This window comes from Penicillium citrinum (genome assembly GCF_028827155.1).
Source record: "Penicillium citrinum strain IBT 23319 chromosome Unknown utg000001l:1.0-4955037.0:1.0-4956770.0, whole genome shotgun sequence".
In the NCBI taxonomy this organism is placed as follows: domain Eukaryota; kingdom Fungi; phylum Ascomycota; class Eurotiomycetes; order Eurotiales; family Aspergillaceae; genus Penicillium; species Penicillium citrinum.
The window spans coordinates 99,361-121,819 of NW_026622686.1; the positions used below are offsets into that span (position 1 = coordinate 99,361).

Consider the following 22,459-nt stretch of genomic DNA (forward strand, 5'->3'; position numbering starts at 1 on the left):
TGAATTCGTTTGATTCTTCATATGCTTAACCTGAAATACAACTACAATAGTGAAACAGCAGTGCTACTAGATAAAAGTCTGCCAATGGTCAGGGTATAGCACCCCCTCCCCTCAGCTGCACGTTTATTCTATTCTATCAACGGCATGTCAGCTCAAGCATTAGCCGGGTAATCTGATAAGATTGAAGCGATAAAGCGAGAAGGGACATTTGAAGTCTGGTGAATTTTCATAATTATAATCTAGAAACACATCTAAGTTTTCCAGGCTCAAGATAGCTCTCAGTAAATACAGTGCCGGGACTTTACTTTGAAACTACCCCCCCTATATACTGCCGCTTTTTATGCCGTAACAAAACCTCGTAGAATAGAAACAATTTATTCGTATTGCTAAGTACCCCTCATTACAAAATAATGAAGAGATATAGAGATTTCTTTTTCCCGAATAGGTATCCTACTCGTAATACGGAAAGGGGTGTGCGGTACACGGTAAGGGAGGTAGTTTCAAACTCAAGTCCTACCACTGTAAATGCCTCGAAATTCACTACCCGCAAGCCAGGACGGCTGGATCGAAGATCGTCTGATATGAACAGAAGCGGTGTATCGGGCATTCCAACTGACATGTTCTATGTACAGTATGTAGTTCTGCATACGCGGATACTACCCAAATGCAAGGGGAGTTCTGGCCAAGAGATACTATATGTGTTTAGTACACACATATAGTATCCACTTTGGCACGTCACACGAATACGTACCTAGCACCGTGTGGGACTCGGATACCTCGCAGCCTAGCCAAATACCCCTAGTACCCAGGTGTAACGGAAGATCTATTCAGATTCTAGGTATCCGTTTTCCTTAGTTTGATATATTTCGGCTCACGATGCTCCAAATCAGGAGACAAGAACCATTGAGAAAATGACACGAGAAGCTTTTGATCCCGTTGCCCAGCTCAAAACCGTTAGCCTTAAGGCTCTGAAAGAGCGTTCCGCAGACGAGGTTGGGAAGCTCCTGGTGGCCGCGAAAGAAGATGGCGTCTTCTACTTGGATCTCGGCAATGATTTCCAGCTCAAGGGTGTTAAGGATGATATTAGTCAATTGAGTCGCAGCCTCTTCGAAATCGATGAGGCAGAGAAAATGAAGTTTGATGTGGATAAGCTGGGGCCTTACAAGCTGAATGGGTGATAATGCCTCCTGGTGATCGTTTCCAATATGAGGTCTCGCTAACCTGTCCAAGATATAAGCCTGTCGGACGTAACGTCGGAGGTATCAAAGGCCAGCGTGATGGCTTCGAAAGCTATGGGGTAGGTATTCACTCCAAATAAGCTTGACCTGCACAAACTAAAAGATAGTTTCAAAAATAGATCTCTTCTGATCACCCTGCTCCCCCGGTCATTGTGCAATCCCGGCATCGTCTGGATGAATTCCGTTCCATCTGCCTGGACCTGGCTCAGGCAATATTCGAAACACTGTCTGTGGCCTGCCAATTGCCCGAGGCGAGCTCATTCCAGTCTTGCCACTCAACATCCCCATTGAACTTGGTTCGGCTGCTGCGGTATCCGAGAGCCATGGGAAACCAGACTTTCAGTATCCCTCAGACGGCGCACACCGACATGGGGTCGCTCACATTCCTATTCACAGACTCTCCAGGTCTCCAGATCCAGCCAGCAAATTCATCGGAGTGGTTGCATGTGTTACCAAAAGCGGGGTACCCAATCGTGAATTTGGGGGATGCCATGAAAATTCTCAGCAATGGCGAGTTTCACAGCGTGCTTCATCGCGTTGTTTCAGTGCCAGGGGGTCGGACCGAGGACCGCTATAGCTTTGCATACTTGATGCGTCCGCAGCCGTCAACCCTGATGGCGCCACTACCGGGAATGGGTCAACCTGATAAGAAGAACTACAATATCCCGCGCCTAGGCCATGCTGATGAGAAGAGCTATAACGGAGAGCCTGTGCCAACATGCGAGGAATGGGTCACCATGAAGTTTCGAAAGCTACGCGCCTGATTTTTCTTGATAGCACCACCAAGCAAGCTTATGTTGTGTTGCGAGGTATGAAGGGTTGGCACAGCGAGCGTGGACAGAACAATGATGGGTTCAACTATATCTGGCAATCGATACAAATATAAGTCATAGCAGACCTTAGCCATCCACCTGGATGGCTAAGGTCTATCACTCAGCAATTATATATTAGATTTGCATGCCATGAACGTGTAACTGCAAATCAGTGTGATTGATTGACTGGTTGATTGACTGGTTGATTGGCTGATTGATTGGCTGATTGATTGACTTGATGTTACTTGTTGAGGAAAACTATTTTCTAATTCGATGCAAGACACATCCTTCACAGTGTATATGGATTAGAGGGTGAGCCTCCGGTTGAAAAGATACTCATAGTCTGCCATGGCTCCCTGAACCCACTGCAGCAATTTAGTCGCGACTGTATCTCCAAACTCGGTCCTCCATTTAACTTCCTCCTCCTCAATCGTCACTCCTCGGAATGTCTTTCCAGGCGTAATGCCCGACGAGGTCATCAGCGTTGCCCGAGTATGCAGCCAAAGAGGATGCTGGGCCAGCTTTTCCTGGTCCACAGCCTTCCATTCGAACTGGATTTTGGAGGGATCCAAGCCAATTATGTCACAAAAGTGGCGTGTCAACTCGGGCTGTTCGACTATATCAGCCGCGTCGAGAATAACTGGCGATTTCTGCCCCTCCCATGCGGAAGTATACCAGTCGTACAATGTTCGTGTCCATCGCAAGGTGCAGATTGCCGCTAAATCGTTCATTTTCCTTGCCAATTTCTGGTGATCTCCACCCTGGGAACTTAGCATCATTCGATAGTAGGACGGGAACGCCAGTGCCGGGTGCCGAATGAGGAACGCTGGCAGGCATCGCAAAAGCACTTCATCAGGCAAGACTGTGTCGTTTCCTGGAACCCCTGCGGCAAGCGGATTGCAATTAGGCTTGCCAATATCTACTTTCATCGGAGTATGGAGCTGCTGTCCCTCGTGCACAAAATTGGCCTGCACTTGAGGGCAGATCAGGAATGGCGCATGCTCCTTTATCACTGCTCTCTTGCCTTCAGCTTCCGCCGCATCAACGAGATCTTGGAACTTGTGGTAACACGCCTGGAATACTTGTCGCATGGCCACAAGCTCCTGATCAGACCATTCCGCGGGGAGTCGTTCAAGCAGTCTTGCATCGCGTATATGTCTCAAGGCCGGTAAAAAGAAGTAACCGCCACTTTCCTCCGCGACGACATTTGGTTGATCGGGTAATGACAAAATCCGCATGAGGAGGTTCGATGCAGAACGCGGAAACGTGATAATCAATAGAGGTGGCTCGCTTGTTCTGGTCATGGCGGACAATTCCTTGTTGCGTGAAATAGCGTGGACCAGAAGAATAGTAGCACTGTAAGAATACTTCGAGCCAGGGTGGAATCCCGTACGACGAAATAATGCCAGCGAATCTCGTTGGGCGGTGTTATTATCTACATATGCATAACACTCTACACCTGGGCAAGCACTGTATGTCGATTAGACGTGTACAAATCTACCCGCTCCCCTTGCGTCCGTCAACCTTCTTATAAAGGCTGCAATTGTGTAACTCATCACACATACCCTGTTCTGACCGCAGCTGCTGATCTCGTCAAGAATGTATTTTGGCAGGAAATCGTGGGCGAAACAATAAGGGTTCTGCCCAAAGTGGAAATTTCCCATGCGTGAATGCATGCATCCTGGCAGAACAGTACGAATACAAGACCGGGGCCTGGAGGCTAAATACAGAATTGATAGCCACAGTCCGCAAGGACGGATTATAGATGTCTCTGTCGATGCTCAGACAACAAGCGGTCAGCTCCAAATCCCACATTAGCAGTCACAAATAAAAATACTCTATTTAAGGGATACAGACATCTAGCTAGCCCGGAGCTAAATATACAGCGGATGTCCAACGACTACGCCGCTGCAATGCACCCATGGGCGTGGCTGCCAGGACCGGCGTTCCCACGGCTGATCTGGGAGGAGGATAACTGATACGCTGCTTTTGGATTAGAACATTTGTTCATATGGGCTTTGTAGTTTGTCCTTTCTACCAATGTAGTGTGTAGTGTACCTTATCTCATTGTGTTGATTGTTTCCTCTTCGATGGAGTAAAAGGCTGTGTTTGAGTCATGCTTTATTGATTCATACATTGCTGGCTAGCAAAATCGCAGCACAACAGTATCAATGTATTACTCGTAATTGAGTTTCCAGGTGGATATTTAGCTACAACTTGAACCGTTGAAACTTTTCAAAAACGCGACCATTTTGATTGAACTTCGACGTCCTCATCAAACCCGAATCACTGGATTGAATCTACGCTACCAGCCAATGCCCATGTACATTGGATGAATTACTGGTCGAATTAAACTACTGTTGCGTGATCGGGCAGATTTATGACTTATATGCAAGTCGGGAGATTTGTTGTTCAATAGTAACTACTACAAAACAATATACAAGCATTTATCAAAAACCTTTATTCCACATGACCATTTTCAAATTTGAAAGTTAGGGATTATCTACTTAATGTCGGCGATTTGTTTTCTAGATAGGAATGCGCTAGGTAGTACATTCCTCATCCCACCACTGGGCCAAATGGTACATTGTCTCAGTACAATTTCTAGCCACTAGTCGACCGACATTCGTGCATGCGAGTATTTCGCTAACTTCTAAGCATCATCGACATTACTCGTTTATCTCTTGATTAAATATCATTCAGGGGTCGATGAGTACCTGGTCAGCCTGTTTTCAATTTGGCAGTGAAGAAAACGCGCGCTATATTGAGGCGAGATTCACCACAGTGACATAGTATGCCCCCGATTCACCTATGAGGATGAAATACGAGAACCCGATTACACGAAGGCCATGTTCAAAGTCGTGAGGGGCCGCATACGAGGCCATATGTCCCTTCGCTGCGCCAGCCACCGGCGTTTTTCAGTCGGTGGCTGGCGCAGGAGGAGTGTAAAACCTGCACGAGTGGCCTTCAGTATTGTCGATAGTAGTGACTGCCTCTATAGGATAGCTGAACACTTTGCACAGAGCTGAAGAAGCTAACAGAAACTTTCAAACTAGAGTCCGCGAATAGTGACGTGGTAGGCTTCGCAGAAATATCAGAGACGCAGCTCTCCTTACAGCTTTACACCGACTTTTCTCCGTCTTTTCGTTCCTTACATCTCTAGTGCGACTGTGAGGATCCATTCCTTCTACAGCGACCTAAGACGGAGGAAGGTAAGCGCATGAAAGGAATTGTGTGTCCGTTAGCCATGTATTGCGTCAATAATATCGGTCACAGAAGCTTTAAGGCAATACCTTTGTGCCCTTGAGACGTCATGACGTCCTCTCACGGCGCCAATGCAAGTATTCGCCGTTGGATCTTTGCGATATAGTACAGGTCATACAGGTGGTAGAGGTACATTACTGGTAGGAATCGAGCAACTCGGCTTCCAAACTTGCTAGCATGGATTCAAATTTGTGTCGACCCCATAGTCTAGCATCGCCTACTGCTTAAAGGGCAGCGGATTGGCAAATTAATTGCTGCCGACTTCTATGTTGTATGTGATGGAATATGTGCCGCTATCACCGATCACGCTGAGGCAACCATTGCGCCAGAGCTCGTTGCAGCATATCCGGAAGTAGAGGTCATTGTGAACATTCGTCAGGATGTGGATACCGTTCAATGAGTCAAATCCCCTTACATAGCGGCTCAATGCGACTCAACCCTTGTTGATCGCCGGCATGCAGGAGAAAGGCGATAAGCCGCTTCTCGCAACGAACACCCTAAAATGACAATCCTCGAAAAGTCAAATAGTTTGATTTTTGGGTGATCAAAGCTCAATTTGACATCCTCTCCCTTCTATTCACTGGACTACAGACTCCGCCTCCTTATGCTCTTCCCGGGTCCGCCTCACAGGTCCTTCAGCATTAAAGCTATGACCGCCGCAGAGACAATTTTCCTGTCTCGTCCTCCAGTGGGAGATATTACGGCTGTGTTGCGGTTGATATGGGCAACCGTTTATGCCAGTTATACAGGCTCGCGGGACGAGGTTATATTGGACACGACGAGCCAGCAGAATGGACGTATAATTTCAGTACACGTCCCTTTATCAGGGGCCACAACGATAGATTCAGCTCTGAAGAAGACCATGCAAGATACGGATAAGAACAAACACGCGCAACTCCTACTGGTGGTTCATGATCCGAACACCCAGCACGATGTGGCGGCGGCATGGGAGTCACGACAAAGCTATTCGGCAGCCATGCTCTGTAGTATTCAACAAAGCACAATCACTATACATACCATTCTTGACGATACCATCTGGCTTCCAGGGATGGCAAAAAGCATAACCTGTCAATTCAAACACCTCTTTCAACTCGTCACCACGTCAGCCGTGAAATCTGTAGCTGGCCTTCATGGTGTCAGCCCAGAGGGACTCAGTCAGCTCGCCCAGTGGAACAATCAGGGTCCACTAGAGCCAGCGACTGAGCTATTGTGGCCGTTGATTGAGCGGAAATGCCGGGAGCAGCCCCAGGCCTTAGCCATTGATGCCTGGGATGGTCGTCTCACCTACGAACAACTAGAGAAACACGCCACAGCGGCTGCCGCTCGACTACAGGTGGCGGGCTTGAAGCCAGACAAGTTTGTCGCACTCCTTTCAGAAAAATCAATGATCACTACGGTGATTATACTGGGAGTCATAAAAGCCGGTGGGGCTTTTCTGTTATTGGACGCAACACATCCCCCAAGGCGACTACGCACCATATGCCAGAAAATCGGGGCTATGTTAGTCGTGGTATCTTCACAGAATGCCGACATAGCTGCTCAGCTCGAGGTCCCAGTACTCTCCGCAGACCTGGTATCCTCTCCAGATATGCCCTCAGAAACGAAGGCGCACTATCTACCCACGGTGCAGCCCCATCACGCTTTGTATGCCGGTTTTACATCGGGAAGTACAGGGGAGCCTAAAGGTTTCATCATCAGCCAGGGATCTTTTGTCAGTGGGTTAGAAGCCTACTGCAACAGTGTAGGCTTAAAACAACAGTCCCGCGTCTTCCAGTTTGCCTCATATGCTTTCGTTGTTAGTATAACAGGCCAGCTAGCGCCGCTTACTCGCGGTGCCTGTCTGTGTGTACCGAGCCCTAAGCAGCTGGAGGATAATCTTGCAGGCGCTATACACGCGAAAAGGGCCAACTGGGTAGCATTCACACCGTCGGTAGCGCGTACAATAGACCCCGATGTAATTCCGACCCTCGAAACGGTTGTTATGGTAGGCGAGGGCTTGTGTCAGGCTGATCTTCACAAGTGGCGTCATCTCACACTATACTCGCTTTATGGACAATCCGAAAATGCCAAAGGGACACTTGTGGCGCGGCAGATCGCAGGTGCTGATCCCAGTAACTTGGGTCATCCTTACTACTGTCATGGATGGGTAGTGGATCGCGACGATCCACTCCGGTTGCTGCCCATTGGGGCAGAAGGCGAACTGGTATTGGAAAGTCCTTGCCTGACCCGCGGATATCTTGAAGATAGCCAGACTCAGGCTGCATTTCTCAACAGTCCCCCCTGGCTGACATCGCTACGTCCTCATGTAAAGGGCCGGCTTTTCCGTACAGGGGATCTGGTTCGACAACACCCACGCGATGGCTCGTTCCAATTAGTCGGGCGCAAGGGTACAAGAGTAAAGATCCGCGGCCAGCGTGTGGAGCTGGGCGAGGTGGAGCATCATTTAGTCTCACTTCTTCCAGAAGCCCGCGCTGTAGTAGCAGATATCATCTGCGCGGCTGACGACATCGATGGACAGTCACCTATGTTAGTTGCTTTCATAAAGCTGCAATCATCGTCTGGTACCGCCAATGGAAATGAAAGCTTTATTCTGGCATCCCCAACAATCTCGTTCCAGAATTCGATGACAGCAGCGCGAGAGAAATTGCAAGAGGTTCTTCCTGGGTTTATGATTCCTGCGGCTATAGTTGAGGTCTCGAGTATACCGCGACTGGCCACTGGGAAACTGCATCGTAGCCGACTACGTGAACGTGCAGCGGCTTGTACTCGTCAACAATTACTCGAGTATACAGTGCACCGGGCTTTACACCGAGATGCAGAATCACACCCCGAGGAGATTATACAGAAGATATGCGCTCAAGTACTGGGACGACCAATCGCCGACGTCGGACTAGACAACAGCTTCCTTGACCTGGGCGGCGATTCTCTAATAGCGCGCCAAATAGTCACTCTCACAAGAGCCCAAGGACTCACAATCTCACTGTCAGATCTGCTACGGCAGTGGTCTTTGGCGGCGGTGGCTAAACAGGCAAAAGCGGCCCCAGAAGCAATGTCTGAATTGTCCGAGTCAGCCTTTGATACTTTTGGACAGATTCGTGATAATTTCCTCAAGCACCTTCCACCGTCACTGGATCGGGACAATATACAAGACGTGTATCCAGCCCTCGAGGTACAGGCTGGCTATGCATTGAACCATGTCGTGGACTGTCACCCGCTGCATCTCTATGGTACTCTGGATGTACCACGACTCGAGCGCGCTTGTCAGGCTCTCGTTGATGAACACGCCGTTCTGCGCACTGTTTTCCACCATTCTCGGCAACAACAACTGCTTCAAGTTGTTCTGCGGAAATTACGAGTTCCTTTCATCGTTTACCAGTGCACAAACTCAGCAGATGCTATTCGCTGGATGGAGACCTTCGCGGCAGAAGAGGTGGCCAAGCGCCATGATATCAATAACCCTATAATTGGATTCTTTCTTGTCCAGGCACTTCACGACCAGCACCATATTCTCCTGATGCGTATCTGCCATGGACAATACGATGGATTAACTGTGCGTCCGCTAATCCAAGGATTATGGCACGCATACCGGAAGGAGCCCATTGCGCGGCAAAACGAGTTTAAGACTCATGTCGGGAGATGTTTCGGACGGCGAACAGAAAAATCATACACTGATTGGCGCGAGATTCTAGAAGCGGCATCTCCCCCTACATTGCCACTCACACCAGCACCGCGGGAAGATAACCCTCATCGAGCTAAATTTAAGCAAGAACTCCCCGAGGTTCATCCGCTGCCAGGAACCACGCAGGCTAGTATGGTTAAAGCAGCGTGGCTGGAGACACTTTACCAGGAAACAGGTCGCGACGATGCTGTATTTGGCCAGTATGTGAATGTTTGGACTGGAACGGAGGGAGTGATAGGGCCATGTGCGAATGTCATCCCCGTTCGTATAAGAGCTCACCCGCAATGGACCCGGCGCCAGCTTGTACAGGCAATTCAAGCACAGCATGTTCAGACAACAGGTATTGATGCCCTGGGCTGGAGGGATATTGTCGCCAATTGTACTAATTGGCCCTCGAACACGGAACCGGACTCAGTCGTACTACATCAAAATTTTGACCGCAACTTTGACATGCGCGTCGACGACGACCTCATCTGCCGCAAATTCAAGCCGTTCTTCTCCAGATGGGCCGTGTTTCCGCTTATGTTGGTGACGTTCCCTGGGAAAGATAAACTGGATGTAGTGTTACTAGCGTCGACTAACTTTGTCGTCAAACATGATGCCGAGCGCATGTTGAGTCGATTTGCCGCAGCACTGCTTCGCCTGGAAGAGAACCCTGATGGTCGTGTATCATTTAATGCCGAAAAGGCAGGTGTTCAACCAAGAAGATCAATCGGAACGACACCTATCACGCCCCCATCGAATCGCCACAAGGTGTCTCCTTTGACAACATCTCCCACTCAAGCCTTAAAAATGGCCTAAGTCGATGGGGATTTTCTGTTTTGTCAATTGGATTTGTGCTTGTAGTAATGAGGGAAGTGGATGGCATGCCTCATTGAGTTCCGATACTTCCCTAGATAATCTGCTGATGTTTTCGTTTGTCTGGTGCTGAGTTGCCGAGAGCCTGATGTGAACACCAAGAAAAGTATGTGAAAATCTTTTTACCATATCCATTTAGCGTGTGGGGACTTTGTACAATGCATCTAGAATAAATGTCGCGGAAATTCTGACAACTCCATTTGTCTCTCAAAGTTCGAATCGTCTTTATAAATTAGAATTCATTTACGACAATAGTAGTACTCGTAGATTTGGAAACTCGTGGCCATTGAGTTAGCCTCATTAAAATTGAACATTTCTGGAATTCTCAATCACTCCTTTCTCCGGGACTCCTTTCCCTTAGGAGACCATGGGAAATGCCAAACCGGAATAATAAAGAAGCTATTGCTCGAATCTGCAATACCAGCCAGAGCCGCCCACCAGGCTAGAAAGGCAGCCAACAGGGCAAAAAACCCCCCCGGCCTTGAGAATTTCCGCATTCGGCTCCTCAGCTTCATTGCGACGCATGTATCCGATCGCAAGGAGTAGAAAAGCGATATCGACAGAAGCGAAAAGCGAACAGAATATGACCGTCGACTTGAGCGTGCAAAGGAACATCAGGAAGGTGAATATAAACCAGCCCTATTAAGTTATCAGCGTACTTTTTCTTGGTTGAATCGAGGAAAAAAACACTAACTCACCATAAGGAATATTCCCAGTGAATCGTAGAACATCGCGGGAGATCCGCCGTCGGCTTTTTCAAGCTGACCTTCAATATCAAACCCCCCAGGAGTGAAAGTGATGGCCATAGCGATCCAAAATCCACCATACGAAGATAAAGCCGTGGCTCCGAATGTATTTCCTACTCCCATTTCCCTTCCATAGCCATCAGTATTTGATTCCAACATCGCAATTAAGAGAGTACCATACCACATTCCAGAAAGGAGCTGAATAAGTCCGCCGTATGCCAATGCGCTCGCGACGAAGATGTTAGGCTGCGCAATCCCCCGAACTTCCATATTAATACACCCCAAGACAAAAGTTGTAAGAGCAAACCCACAAAGACCGAGTGGTGCAGGGTTGGCGATTTTGCGACGCTCGACTGGACCGGGCCGATATAGCCCGGGTTGAAGTCCTCCGGCAAAGGGGGAATAATACGTTGAAACAGTATTCACGGTATTCACTTGGGCTAGATTTCTGTCTGCGAAATCTTCGATATCGCCATTGTGTTTCTGCGTCTCATCGTTGGAAGATCCAGTATAGCTCTCACCAGATTCCCATTTTCCGGCATTAATGTTGTCCGTGTCAACCTCGGTATTGGACATTATGGGTAGAAAAACAGTACACTCTAACTCTAGTATTGTTGCAGTTCGAACATCAAGAAAAGTCTAGGACATGAACAGGGACTCCGCCCTATATGACCATGAGACGGACGAAGGGAATTATGCACACAAGGGTCATCGCAAATTTAAGACCCAATGCGAATTAACTTTTAGCTCCCAGCTATCATTCACCACTATGGGGATCAACCAACTAGTTTCCACCATTTGCAATTCTGTATCAATTAAATGTGGAAAAGTGGGCATCTCAGCCCTCATGTGAAGCCGATCATGAGCACTCCGCAATTACCCCGAACTTTGCGACAATTTCTGGATTATCGACCAACGAATAACGCATTTCCCACAGTGATTAATACCATGGTTTTAGCTTTGGTCCTCGCGGAACCCATCTCTACCAAACTTTTCGAAACTTTCGCGTGGGGATAGTACTGCATGCGTTCGGGTTAAGGGAGCTTCCGTCATTCCCCACGTTTACGCGAAAACTTTGTGGAGAGCTGCTGCACTTGGAGTAACCCCAGATGACTCCAAAATGCACACCATCGGGGTAAATCAGGGTTTACATCTGCCGAGATTACAGTATATCATAGTTTATTATCACGGATTTACCTGTAAATGTGCACTTCCCAAAGTGTATTAAGTTAATACATTTTGAGAATACCCTCCGGCTGGTTAATTATGTGACCCCCATCCTTATGTTTTCATACTATGGAGGATTGATTCCAAGCAGAATTCGAAACCGACTAAACTAGGAAAAGCCAAGTTATCCTTCAATCAGACATCTATGTCCAGATGGTGCCATTAAAAAGAAACATTTCATGATCATGTCATCATCATTCATTCCCTCCTTTGTTGAGACGAGAGCCTCGGGGAATCTCCGGAAGAACAATGCGGTGGCGAGACGCAGCTCAATGCGGGCAAGATGCATTCCAATGCAAACTTGGAGAAATCAGATTAGCTATTGACCATATATACCGAGTGAAAATAAATGTAACACTCACTGCGTGATCCCCCACCAAATGGCAAGGATACGTCTTTCATTTCTTTTGTGGTATTCTCCCATCGTTCGGGCTTAAATCTATGAGATCATTAGCAATTTACCCCTTGAATTCATCATCGGAATCATACCTTTCAGGATCCGGGAATATCTTCGGATCACGGTGAAGACTATAAGATTGAGTGGAAACCGTTACGCCGCCGGGTAAGACATGTTCATTGAACTGAGCACCTTCAGGTGGTACAGCTCGAGGTAATCCAAAAGGTACCGCAGTATGCAAGCGAAGAGTTTCAGTAATAATATTGTTCAGATACGGCAAATCACGAAGATCTCGATCGGAAACTGGCTCAGGCAATTGAGATAGCTCTTCCACAAGCTTTGTTTGTACTTCGGGATTTTTGCAAACCGAATATACAAGGTATGTCAAGGTTATAGCGGTAGTGTCACTACCAGCAACGATATATCCTTGCGCCTCATCTCGAATATCTGACTGGCTCATCCCACTTTTCTCCATATCGAACATCTTCGTGAAAAGTGTAGGCTTCGGGTTTTCTGGATTCTCGGCAAGATGGTTCACATACCGTTGAACGGATTGATGCGCATACATTCCAATTCTTTTCCCCGAAGCTGCCGCTGACTTGAAGAAAGGAAGAGGTAAATAAGCCCCGAATTTTATGAGTGTTGGAAATGTCGTTCGGACAGGCTGGAGGCTAGATATTCTTGCCAAGTCCATGGAATATTGTGTCGGCTTTAAATTTTTGATGTCGGCAACTGATCGAGATTTGCTCGGGAAGAATGAATGTTGGAACTTACTTTCCCTGCTTCAAGCATCTTAAATGATTCCCCAAAACTTAATTCCCCAATAATATCGGTCGCCATGAATAACCACCATTTGAATATATCAGCAGCGCCGCGATTGTTAATTTCTTCCGCAATTCTCTGAATGGTATACTCGACTCGATTCGAAATTTGAGGAACCAGATGAGAAAGCGACGAGTCGGAAATAGGAGATGCAAGGAGTCTGCGACGAACACCATGAAACTGGGGGTCTGTTGTGGAGAACATTGTGTGGATGTTTCCTGATACCAACTGGCGATAGAATGCTGTCTTCGGGAATTTAGTATGAGTCTTGTGAATTTCTCTAACGGCATATGCGTCGCATATATCGACTCGATCCGGACTGATTCGAACGATCGGACCTAGGGCGCGTTTTCTATATTAGAACTCCAAGCTTCAATCTGAAAGGTCCTCCAGGCATTGGCTTTCGCTTTTAATCATACCATATTTCTTGTGCAGGTTATGAACATAGTATGGTTGCTGCCCTTTCAGCAAATAGTAGTCGTGCACTAAATTGGTCCACCGAGCAACCCTTGGCCCCGGAATTCTATTGAGAGGATTTCTCAGGGTATCAAAGACGATTTTCTTATGCAAAAAATGTAAGTCCAGACCCGCTTCAATAGGACCTTTCAACGTTTGGGTGTTGGTTAGACGTACCAGAATATATAACCCGAGCAGCGACCCAATCACCACCGGTATATTGCTGATAGAACTCTTCTCGACCACCAAATTTAACATGTCGACGGACTGTTTTCTTTTCCTGCTTCTTCAGCTATCGAATGTTTGCGAGTTTTATAAACGAGAGGCGGGGGTCTGCGGAGAAAGTAGCACCGGTGGCGCAAAGTCCGACCACCGACACGGCTATTTTGATCTGTTTTGATGTTGAAAAAAGCTTTGTTCATCCCAAAACAATAAGGCTCTGTTGCTTACATCAAGAAAAACATATACAAAATCAAACCCAAAAGCGAAAAGCATCGTTTAATTTCTTTCTATTGAAGATATTCATTTACAGAATGATCATTACCAGAAGATTTCGGACACTGATGGAAACACATAGTAGATGCCTCATTTAGAGTCGAATACCATCAAAAAGGTATGGAAATATTGTGTACGCGTAGGTCTCGGTATAATGAGAGCGAAATACAGTCCGTGAGAAGTGTGTATGCTACAAAAATTTGCATGATCGGCCATTGGGGGTTCCGAATTCTGAAATTGAGTAACTGTAGTTCGGTTATTGGTGAATGACCGAGCGAGAATGATCGTCGCAAGGCTGCTGTGCGATTTCATAATTGCGCCCCTCGGACTTGGTATGCGCACGCCCGCAGCTACTGGGATAATTTCCGGAAGCATGGGGGCTTACTTCATGTTGGAGCCCTCTACATTCTAGACGGGATGATCATGAAAGGTGCACGTTGTACTTAACGTAAGTAATCACCGAGCGTTACAAACCACCGAGTGTTACACCGGCCACCACCAATAAAATAAAAACACCATTCATTCAACCACCACCACTAAATTTAACTATTTGAACTAACAACCCTATCAGGACATCTATTGCGTTTATGCCCTGGTTGCTTGCAAACCGTACACTTCTGGCGTGGTCTCTGATTGGCCGATTCACCTTCCTCGATGGCATCCGCGCGGAAACGGTATTGCTGTCGTTTAACTTATTTTGTGCCAGCAGTAGGCCTTCGGCGCCCGTTAAACTACCATTATAAACAATCCTTTTGTTCTTTGTTTCACGGCTTCTTTTAATATGCCCGTTTTCGATGCGCAACTGGCTGATTTCCTGTTCTGAAATGGCTAGCCGGTGTAGAATGCGTTCGTATCCTTTTGATATCTGTTTAATACCATCAACAACTAAATCAGATGAATTTGCTGTTGTTGTTGATTGATTCAACAGTTTATTGATAGCAGATATTTGTCGATGAAGATCCTTTGTATGTTTGGGTATATGTGGTGTATAATGGCTAATACTATCACTGCCACTGCTGCCAGGAGGAGTAGGGGTATTCAGTCGAATAGTAAGCTTATCTAGCACATGCTGGGGATTGAAAGATATTAGACCAGTGCCAGCAAAGCTATTGGCTATTGTTGATTCAATACCAAATGCTTTATTGCGTGCTTCCTTATACAAAACAAGAAAAGTAGCTTTATCAATTGACTGACGACCAAACCGCATTTTGGACTGAACCAAATCGCCATATGCTTTTTTAATAATCGAAAAACAGCCAACATCAAGAGGCTGAAGCAGATATAACGAATGTGCTGGCATACAAAGCCATATAATATTGTTTTGTCGGCACAGATAGTCAAATTGCTCTGTTTTGTGGCTTCCATGACCATCCAGAATCAAAAGAATTTTAGAACCTTTGATCAGATTTTGAGTCTTTGGTATAAAAGATCTTTGAAGCCAATCTAGAGCAATTTGATCATTGATCCATCCATTTTCGGAAATATTGTAATGCCAATCTTTTGGTCCCATAGTAAACCAAGTAGATGTAAAAGTTTTGGCTTTAAAAATCACAGTCGGTGATATAGCCTGCGTTTGATTGATACATTCAATAACTGTCACCCATTCTCGATTTCCAGGCTGCAAAATCTTTCGTTGGCTTTCTTGGTATTCAGAAAATGTAACAATATAGGATCGACTGATAATTCCCATTGCAAATCCAGTTTCATCAAAATTCCAGATATCGTCATTTGTAATGCCATGTTCAATAATAGTACGTTGTACTGTATCAAACCACTTTTGAATAGATTTCGGATCTTCACATTTAGCACGCTGATAGTCATATCGACGAGATAAACGAGAGACAATATCTGGTGTATGTGCAATAAAACAATTGACCCAATTTTGACCAATTGTATAGGATACTGAATCGCCCCGTTCTGCTAGCAGAAAATTGGCCATATTCTTTATCATATAGCGTTTAGGGGCTAATCCACGTGAATCCATTGATTTTATCCATTCAATCAATGAATCCTCTTCGTTTTGGCTCAATTTATGACAGTTTGCGCGTGTAGCAGCGCGTTGTGTTATACCCTTATACCGGCGCGAAAGGGTCATATGGCAAACGTCAAAAGCAGCCGCAGCACCACGAATGCTGTTGAATTCCCCTTTTTTATAGGCATCTAAAGCAAGTAGGATACGGCCTTCTTGATGCTCTGAATCTAGGCGTTTTGTTGATCTAATTGGTGGCATGGTGGGTGGTTGAAAGTGTAATGCTAAAACGACGCGTGAGAAACGCGTCAGGTGTAACGCTCGGTGGTTTGTAACGCTCGGTGATTACTTACGTTATCTTCTACCGATACACACACTCGGAATATAGCCCTAGTCCACCCGTGAGCTAGTACATGCGACCGTACGGTGCGCAGAACACATTTTATAACCAAGAAGCAACCGTATCAGCTGCTCTTATGATTGGAATATAGACCTAACTCACTACCAGGCTAATACATATGACCATAGGGTGTGGAGAACAGGGCTTCCCGTCCGCTCAGCCGTACTTAAGCCACACGCCGGCAGGTTAGTAGTATGGTGGGTGACCACATGCGAATCCCTGCTGTTGTATGTTTTTGTTTTCCTGTTTTTGCGTCTAGCTGTTTTTTATATTCGTTGGTTTAGTGTTTCGAATTCGACCAAGAAGATTTTCGTCTCCTAGTCTTTGAGTGAGCGTCTTGTACGACGTACTTCTTTTTATTATTGTTTACAGTCTTCATCCAATGACCAATAAAAAACGAATTTCGCATCCATAGATCCAAGGGCCGATACTGTTAGTTCAACATTCCGGAAAGGGAAGCTCGACTTGTCCGCTGCTCTACCCCCCCTTCCCCCTTGTTCATTGCCATCCCAAAGATAGCATAACCCGGCATCTTGGAATATGGAATAACTCTAGTATTTACGCCAGAGTTACTATCCTCTCCATAGGCCTCGCTGCTAGCCAATCGTTCCAATTGATGCTTGCCAACCCAATCCGAAAGCAAATGCCGTCCTTATCAGCGGTTACTAGCAGGACATCCGCCACGACCTCTGGCTTCTTAGCAAGGATAAAGCTGTCTTTGTACCAGGTAGTACGGGTTCTTCTTTGGCGGTGGTAAATAAATCTACCTCGCCCAGGGCCTGTCGAAAGTGCACCATTCGGCATGCCAATATGTCCCACCTTCTTGTTAGAAAACATATCAAGTATCGGGTAGCCATAACCTTCGTAATTGTTCCATTGCCGCTCCCCCAAATCAAAATATGTTTCACTCGTCAAGGCCTGAATAAGCACGTGTCGAAGGGGATTGTCTTCGGTTATATGCATATGGTGGACATCTGTTCTCCAATTTGCCTCAGAGATCACTGGTTCATCATCAGAATTCATATCGTTGTTAAAGGTCACCCCTCCAATCCACCCAACCCAGGACCAACTTGGAAGCGGACATCTCATAATTTTATCATCTTTGCAGATGGAAATAACACACTCTCTACGGCTTAGGCATTCATCGGCATGCGTCCACCGTAAGGCCGTATTGAACTGGGACAGTGGAAGTCCAAAAAAGAAGTGGACATGAAACTTTCTTTCCAGGTATTGCACGATAGCTGAAAAACCGTCCAGGATATCTTCAGCTGCCGTAAGTTTTTTTTTTTGAATATGCTCTCACCCTAATCGAATAGTCATTCCACAAGGGTAATTCCGTATATTGAACCGGTTGGAACTCGCTTTGAAATATTCGGTCCCGGATTGAACCCATCTCTTTGGCGTCTCCGTTGAAGACGTCCAAGGCGATGGTTTCATCAGACTCCGAGCCACATTGACAGCGAAGGTATGCTTGGACGGGCGTGAGGATCAGCTGCGCCCTTGACATTTCGAATTCTTGATATGTCCAACCCCGAGACCGCCATACCGAGTTGTTGATAATTTTTTCCAGCATATCACAACCAGACAATAGTCGGACTTTATCGTGGATATGCTCTCTTCTCCTCGTCGTTCGAAGTGGAAACCGGCGGGGTTCAACCCCTGGAAGTCCTGCATCGGCATCACAGCCATAAGCTGCCACTATAACTAGATCGGCATTTTCATATATCGTATGAAGGAGTGGAATTTGTTTCATTTTGTCTTCCAAGTCGTCTTGGAGGATGCATAGTGAGTCAACCCAGAGATACCGTTGTTTCATTTGCCGAGTAAGGACGATCGCATCACGAATTGTCCTCGGCAACTGGCTGTATGCTCGCAAGATACCCGAGTCTTCTTCCAGGAGCACTCGGTTGTCGGTGGTATACCGGAGCCAATGATCATTGGCGCCCCATACATAGCTCAGTGCGACGTACGATCCGTTGCGCGGTGCTTGTTCAACTTTTAGAGAGTGGACATCAACCAGTCTGAATTCTCGTGATCTGATACTGGGTTCTGGCTTAAGGATATCGTAACATTTTGCTCGGTGGTTGCTGGTAAAACTCTCGATCCAGTGGACTAGGAATTCGCGATGAATTGTGCCATCTTCCGTCTCGTGCTTTCTTTTGTAAATATGGACCGAACGATCGGCAGTTGAAAGCTCTCGGATGCCTATCCTGATATGAAACCTGTACTGTGACTGTAACTCCTTGCCGTAGGCAGCATAGCCTTTGTCTTCCGCGAAGAAAGAATCTAAGGTCACTTCGACATTTTGGATCTCTTGCCCGTGAGTGTCCAGACGCAATTCTGACACTTTTGGCCGGGGAAAACCAAAGGATGTATGACAATGGATATCGTGGCCCTGCTTGTCTTTTGTCACGGGAGGCATTCGCCCTTGATATTGCGCGACCACATGGACAAACATACGGCATACAGGACAATTCGGTGCTGCAAGCGCATCCTCCATTGTCCGCATTAGTATCATGTCGTTGGGTTGTTCCAACAAGGACATGACTTTGGCTGAGCAGTCATGTTCCATAGTTTAAACGATCCACTTGACTCCCAAAACCTTTCTGTGACGGATTCAAATGTTTGCTGAATATTCTTCGCACCACCTGCTTCCTACGATTTATCACCTAGAAAAAGTGGGTGTCGGGTTTCAGCCTCCAATTATCTCCTCAGCGTGTCTTGACATTCCCTGAGATGGGCCAGAGCCGAGGTTGGGATAGGAGAAACACAATGTGTCGATGTCCTCTGGCCCAGAGTGACATTAGACTCAGCTTGGTTGTTCGTTTGGCCAATTCTGGCGTTGGGATCCGAGAATATAGTTCATGCCAAGATACCAGAGTTTCAGCCAAGCCTAGGTAAACCAATAACGTTATTTCTGAGCCAAGTGCAGGAGGGTCAGTGCGATGACCGCGCGACGCTTAAGCGGCGCTTACCCTATTTTCACCCATCCACCGCACAACTATGTGCATGCTCCACCGCAAGTTTGGGGTTCGGGAAAGTCTGAGAGAAACTGGAGATTCAAAAGCTAGCAAATTCGTCTGAGTTTAGTAGGTGGGAGGGAATGGAATACTTAAGATGCGCATAACTTTGGGAAGGTATTCGATGCCATACATTTTGCTAAGCTGTCTTGGGTGTATGGATAGATTGAAGACTGAGCTCGTCGATTCGAAAGAGGGAGGCAATGGATAATAGCATTGGTAATCAGAGCTCCAACTTGGATCCTTTATGACTCTATGGTCTCTGTAGCGGTATCATCCATTAGCCTCAGAATACCGCAGTCGAACGTCTTCTTTTTCTGCCGTTGTTTCCATAACATTGGCACTTTTGAATTCGTTTCCCTCAAGCTCCTCTAATCCATGATAGAACGGTGCCAATGCTGAAGATTTCCATAAAGGAATGTTGGCTTTTTTATTACTAGCCGCTGTGCCTGTGAAAATTGTGATCCCGAGAACGACCAAAAAGGCTGATAGAATCAACCGGTACCACTGCACACTGCCAAATACTTTGGTGGTTTCAATGGTACCATTGACAGTGGCGTTCGAATTTTCCAATCCCGTTTTCATAAAAGAAGCAGCAACACCTGACATAACTGAAGGAAACCCAAAATTTCGGATGCGATTAATGAGAGCATTTGTGGCAAACATGTCAACGGCGCCATCAGATCGACGGCCTTCTTCGAAAAGGAAGATTACCATATTTCTTTCTATTGGGAAAAACCCCAAGAACTCATGGCGACGCATTGTAGGTTGTTTCCGTCGTAATCATTGAGATAGCGAGCAACTTTCCTTCCTCAGTTGCTGCGATGGGTCGAGGCAGAGTGGAAGTTCAGGTTCCTTCATCCTGTCAGCTGAATGTTTATCCATTTGTCTTGTTCTTATTTTACTACTACTTCCCATTGCTGCGAAATATTTTTGATGCAGCAACTACAGTTGGTATATCCGCCCTTTGAATGAAGGTTCAACGTCAAATGTGCAGCGGACGAAAATTAACGAAAAACGCATTTGATCTTGATCTTGTTAACATTCACTGAGTATTGACTAGGCCAAAATCTCTCGCCTCTTCAGTCCAACATTGACAGCTATCGGCTTCCTTGCCAATCCTTCGTTGACCTCCATTTCATCCTTTCTCAGGATAAAATCGTATCTCCTCGCCCAAGCTGCCGTGATCAATCTTAACTCCATCTCCGCAAGATTGCGCCCAAGACATGCCCGTGGGCCAGAACTGAATGGAATAAACGCCTTTTTCTGGCGTGGTGTGATGTTTTCCCATCTTTCTGGCTTGAAATCCCCCGCATCTGCGCCCCAGACTTCCTCCAAATGATGAACAGTGTAGATAGGAATGCTCAAGATAGTTCCCGGGGGAAAGTAGTGGCCTTTGAATGTTATTCCCTGGCCACCGAGCGGTACCTGGCGAGGTAGACCCAGGCTAATGGAAGAATGATGCCGAAGAGATTCATTGACAATGGCTCCCAAGTACGTAAGGTCTTTCACTTGATCGTAAGAAGGGACCACTGCTTCGACGGGAAGAGCGGCGTCGAGCTCTTCTTGGAGCTTTTGAAGCACGCCAGGTGTCCTGACAACATGGTACATCAATGCCGCAAATGTGCTGCTTGTCGTATCTGTTCCTGCGATAAGGACAGTCAAAGCCTCAGCCGTGAGCTCGCCCTGACCGAATGGCTCTCCCTTATCATCTCGGCCTTCCCGTAGCCGCTCCAGTAGATCTTTATGGCGACTGGAGCTTGGCGGGCTCTTTAGCCGATCAATAATTCGGGCAGTCCCTAAGCTGCGTAAATTATTCATACCGGTAAGGCCCGCGTGAAGGAATGGATCTGGGATCCACTTGAGGTATGGACGAATCTCTGGAATTGTTCCTACTGTTGCTGCAATTTCACTCCTAGTTGTGAGACTCGTTATGACAGGTAGAGGGATTGACTTGTCACTTGTGCGAACTTGAACAATTTCCGAGGCATTTTCAAGGACACCGAATGGAGCACCAAATGCCAAATCGCCGATGATATCGAGCACCAGGTAACTTTGAAGTTAGTATTCGGCTAATGCACTCAAGACTAGGGAATGGGAGTCTTACTTGAGCCAGACTCGGGCCTCCACATTTGCGAATCCATCGGCTTCATCTTTCTTTTCTGCAATCTCGTCCCATTTTGTGATAAAGACCTTCAACCAAGATTGTATGAATGGCTCAAAATTTCGCATCGATTGCAATGAAAAGCTATGGGAGACAACCTTTCTCTTACGAGAATGTTCGGCGCGGTCTCTGGAAGTGAAAATACTTCTTGTTGTGATAAGAGAAGCATCGTACCAAGCCCTGCACGACTTTAGTATCGGAAAATGACAAGAGAAAAGGTGACCGACGATTTCAGTAGCCCACTACCATGGCCATATATCAGTTGAATGGCATCCTCGTCAGCAATGCTGACATGGTTGGGCTGTATTCGAACTATGGACCCATGTTGGTTGTGAGCTTCATCAACATATTTGTAACGCTTGCCCGCTCGGCAGACAATAAAAAGCCAAAGATTTGAGATCCTCGCAGCGAGAGGACCTGGAATATCTCTTAAATGGCGAAATGACCAGAAATATGGAAATAGAAAAGATAGGGATAGCAGAGCTGGTCCTAGGAAAAGACCCCAAGGAGAGATGACGATTTCGACAAAACCAACCATGCTGTAGGTAGGCGAGTTGCAATTGGTACTTTGTGGACTGCTGTCAAAACAAAACTTTCAAATTATTTAACGCCCCATTCAATTCCTACAGGCCCCTTATAATTGTGATGTTAATAATTATTACTTTACTTGACATTTTCATTGGAAACCCATAGTGAAAGATAATCGGACCCTTGTCCGCTGGCTCGGAGACCATCGGAGGATTGTAATGCGGAGAGATAAATCAAATATTCTCCCCGATAGGCTAATAAAAGATATGTCGGGGGAATTCTTTCGCAAGAAATCTGGCTTGCATAAGTCCCTGTCCTATCATATACTAGGCAAAATGGATTTCAAGTTTCTACCCATTATTTGTGCCATGGAAGTCTTAATTT

At 46.4% G+C, this 22,459-nt stretch overlaps 9 protein-coding genes across 9 annotated transcripts; 2 read left to right on the forward strand and 7 right to left on the reverse strand.

The window, feature by feature from the left end:
• Positions 1–911: 911 nt before the first annotated feature.
• N7469_000044 (putative oxidoreductase, 2OG-Fe(II) oxygenase family) lies at positions 912–2,002 on the forward strand (the record flags this gene model as incomplete). Its single annotated transcript, XM_056638964.1, has 3 exons — positions 912–1,174; positions 1,231–1,297; positions 1,358–2,002. The coding sequence occupies 3 exons, from the start codon at positions 912–914 to the stop codon at positions 2,000–2,002; spliced, it is 975 nt and encodes a 324-aa protein (XP_056504721.1).
• Positions 2,003–2,355: 353 nt separating this feature from the next.
• N7469_000045 (uncharacterized protein) lies at positions 2,356–3,354 on the reverse strand (the record flags this gene model as incomplete). The annotated part of the gene is made up of 1 exon (XM_056638965.1): positions 2,356–3,354. The coding sequence occupies one exon, from the start codon at positions 3,352–3,354 to the stop codon at positions 2,356–2,358; it is 999 nt and encodes a 332-aa protein (XP_056504722.1).
• Positions 3,355–5,918: 2,564 nt separating this feature from the next.
• On the forward strand, positions 5,919–9,794 carry nrps6 (putative nonribosomal peptide synthase; the record flags this gene model as incomplete). The annotated part of the gene is made up of 1 exon (XM_056638966.1): positions 5,919–9,794. The coding sequence occupies one exon, from the start codon at positions 5,919–5,921 to the stop codon at positions 9,792–9,794; it is 3,876 nt and encodes a 1,291-aa protein (XP_056504723.1).
• Positions 9,795–10,250: 456 nt separating this feature from the next.
• On the reverse strand, positions 10,251–11,173 carry N7469_000047 (acetate uptake transporter family protein; the record flags this gene model as incomplete). Its single annotated transcript, XM_056638967.1, has 2 exons — positions 10,251–10,490; positions 10,550–11,173. The coding sequence occupies 2 exons, from the start codon at positions 11,171–11,173 to the stop codon at positions 10,251–10,253; spliced, it is 864 nt and encodes a 287-aa protein (XP_056504724.1).
• A 775-nt stretch (positions 11,174–11,948) lies between these two features.
• Positions 11,949–13,757, reverse strand: N7469_000048 (cytochrome P450; the record flags this gene model as incomplete). The annotated part of the gene is made up of 5 exons (XM_056638968.1): positions 11,949–12,124; positions 12,187–12,263; positions 12,314–12,930; positions 12,996–13,381; positions 13,463–13,757. 5 exons carry the CDS (start codon positions 13,755–13,757, stop codon positions 11,949–11,951), a joined length of 1,551 nt encoding a protein of 516 aa, XP_056504725.1.
• Positions 13,758–14,517: 760 nt separating this feature from the next.
• On the reverse strand, positions 14,518–16,224 carry N7469_000049 (uncharacterized protein; the record flags this gene model as incomplete). Its single annotated transcript, XM_056638969.1, has 1 exon — positions 14,518–16,224. One exon carries the CDS (start codon positions 16,222–16,224, stop codon positions 14,518–14,520), a length of 1,707 nt encoding a protein of 568 aa, XP_056504726.1.
• A 697-nt stretch (positions 16,225–16,921) lies between these two features.
• Positions 16,922–18,935, reverse strand: N7469_000050 (HET domain-containing protein; the record flags this gene model as incomplete). The annotated part of the gene is made up of 2 exons (XM_056638970.1): positions 16,922–17,539; positions 17,667–18,935. The coding sequence occupies 2 exons, from the start codon at positions 18,933–18,935 to the stop codon at positions 16,922–16,924; spliced, it is 1,887 nt and encodes a 628-aa protein (XP_056504727.1).
• Positions 18,936–19,656: 721 nt separating this feature from the next.
• On the reverse strand, positions 19,657–20,100 carry N7469_000051 (uncharacterized protein; the record flags this gene model as incomplete). Its single annotated transcript, XM_056638971.1, has 1 exon — positions 19,657–20,100. The coding sequence occupies one exon, from the start codon at positions 20,098–20,100 to the stop codon at positions 19,657–19,659; it is 444 nt and encodes a 147-aa protein (XP_056504728.1).
• A 342-nt stretch (positions 20,101–20,442) lies between these two features.
• Positions 20,443–22,085, reverse strand: N7469_000052 (cytochrome P450; the record flags this gene model as incomplete). The annotated part of the gene is made up of 3 exons (XM_056638972.1): positions 20,443–21,436; positions 21,491–21,727; positions 21,775–22,085. The coding sequence occupies 3 exons, from the start codon at positions 22,083–22,085 to the stop codon at positions 20,443–20,445; spliced, it is 1,542 nt and encodes a 513-aa protein (XP_056504729.1).
• Between the last annotated feature and the right edge of the window lie 374 nt (positions 22,086–22,459).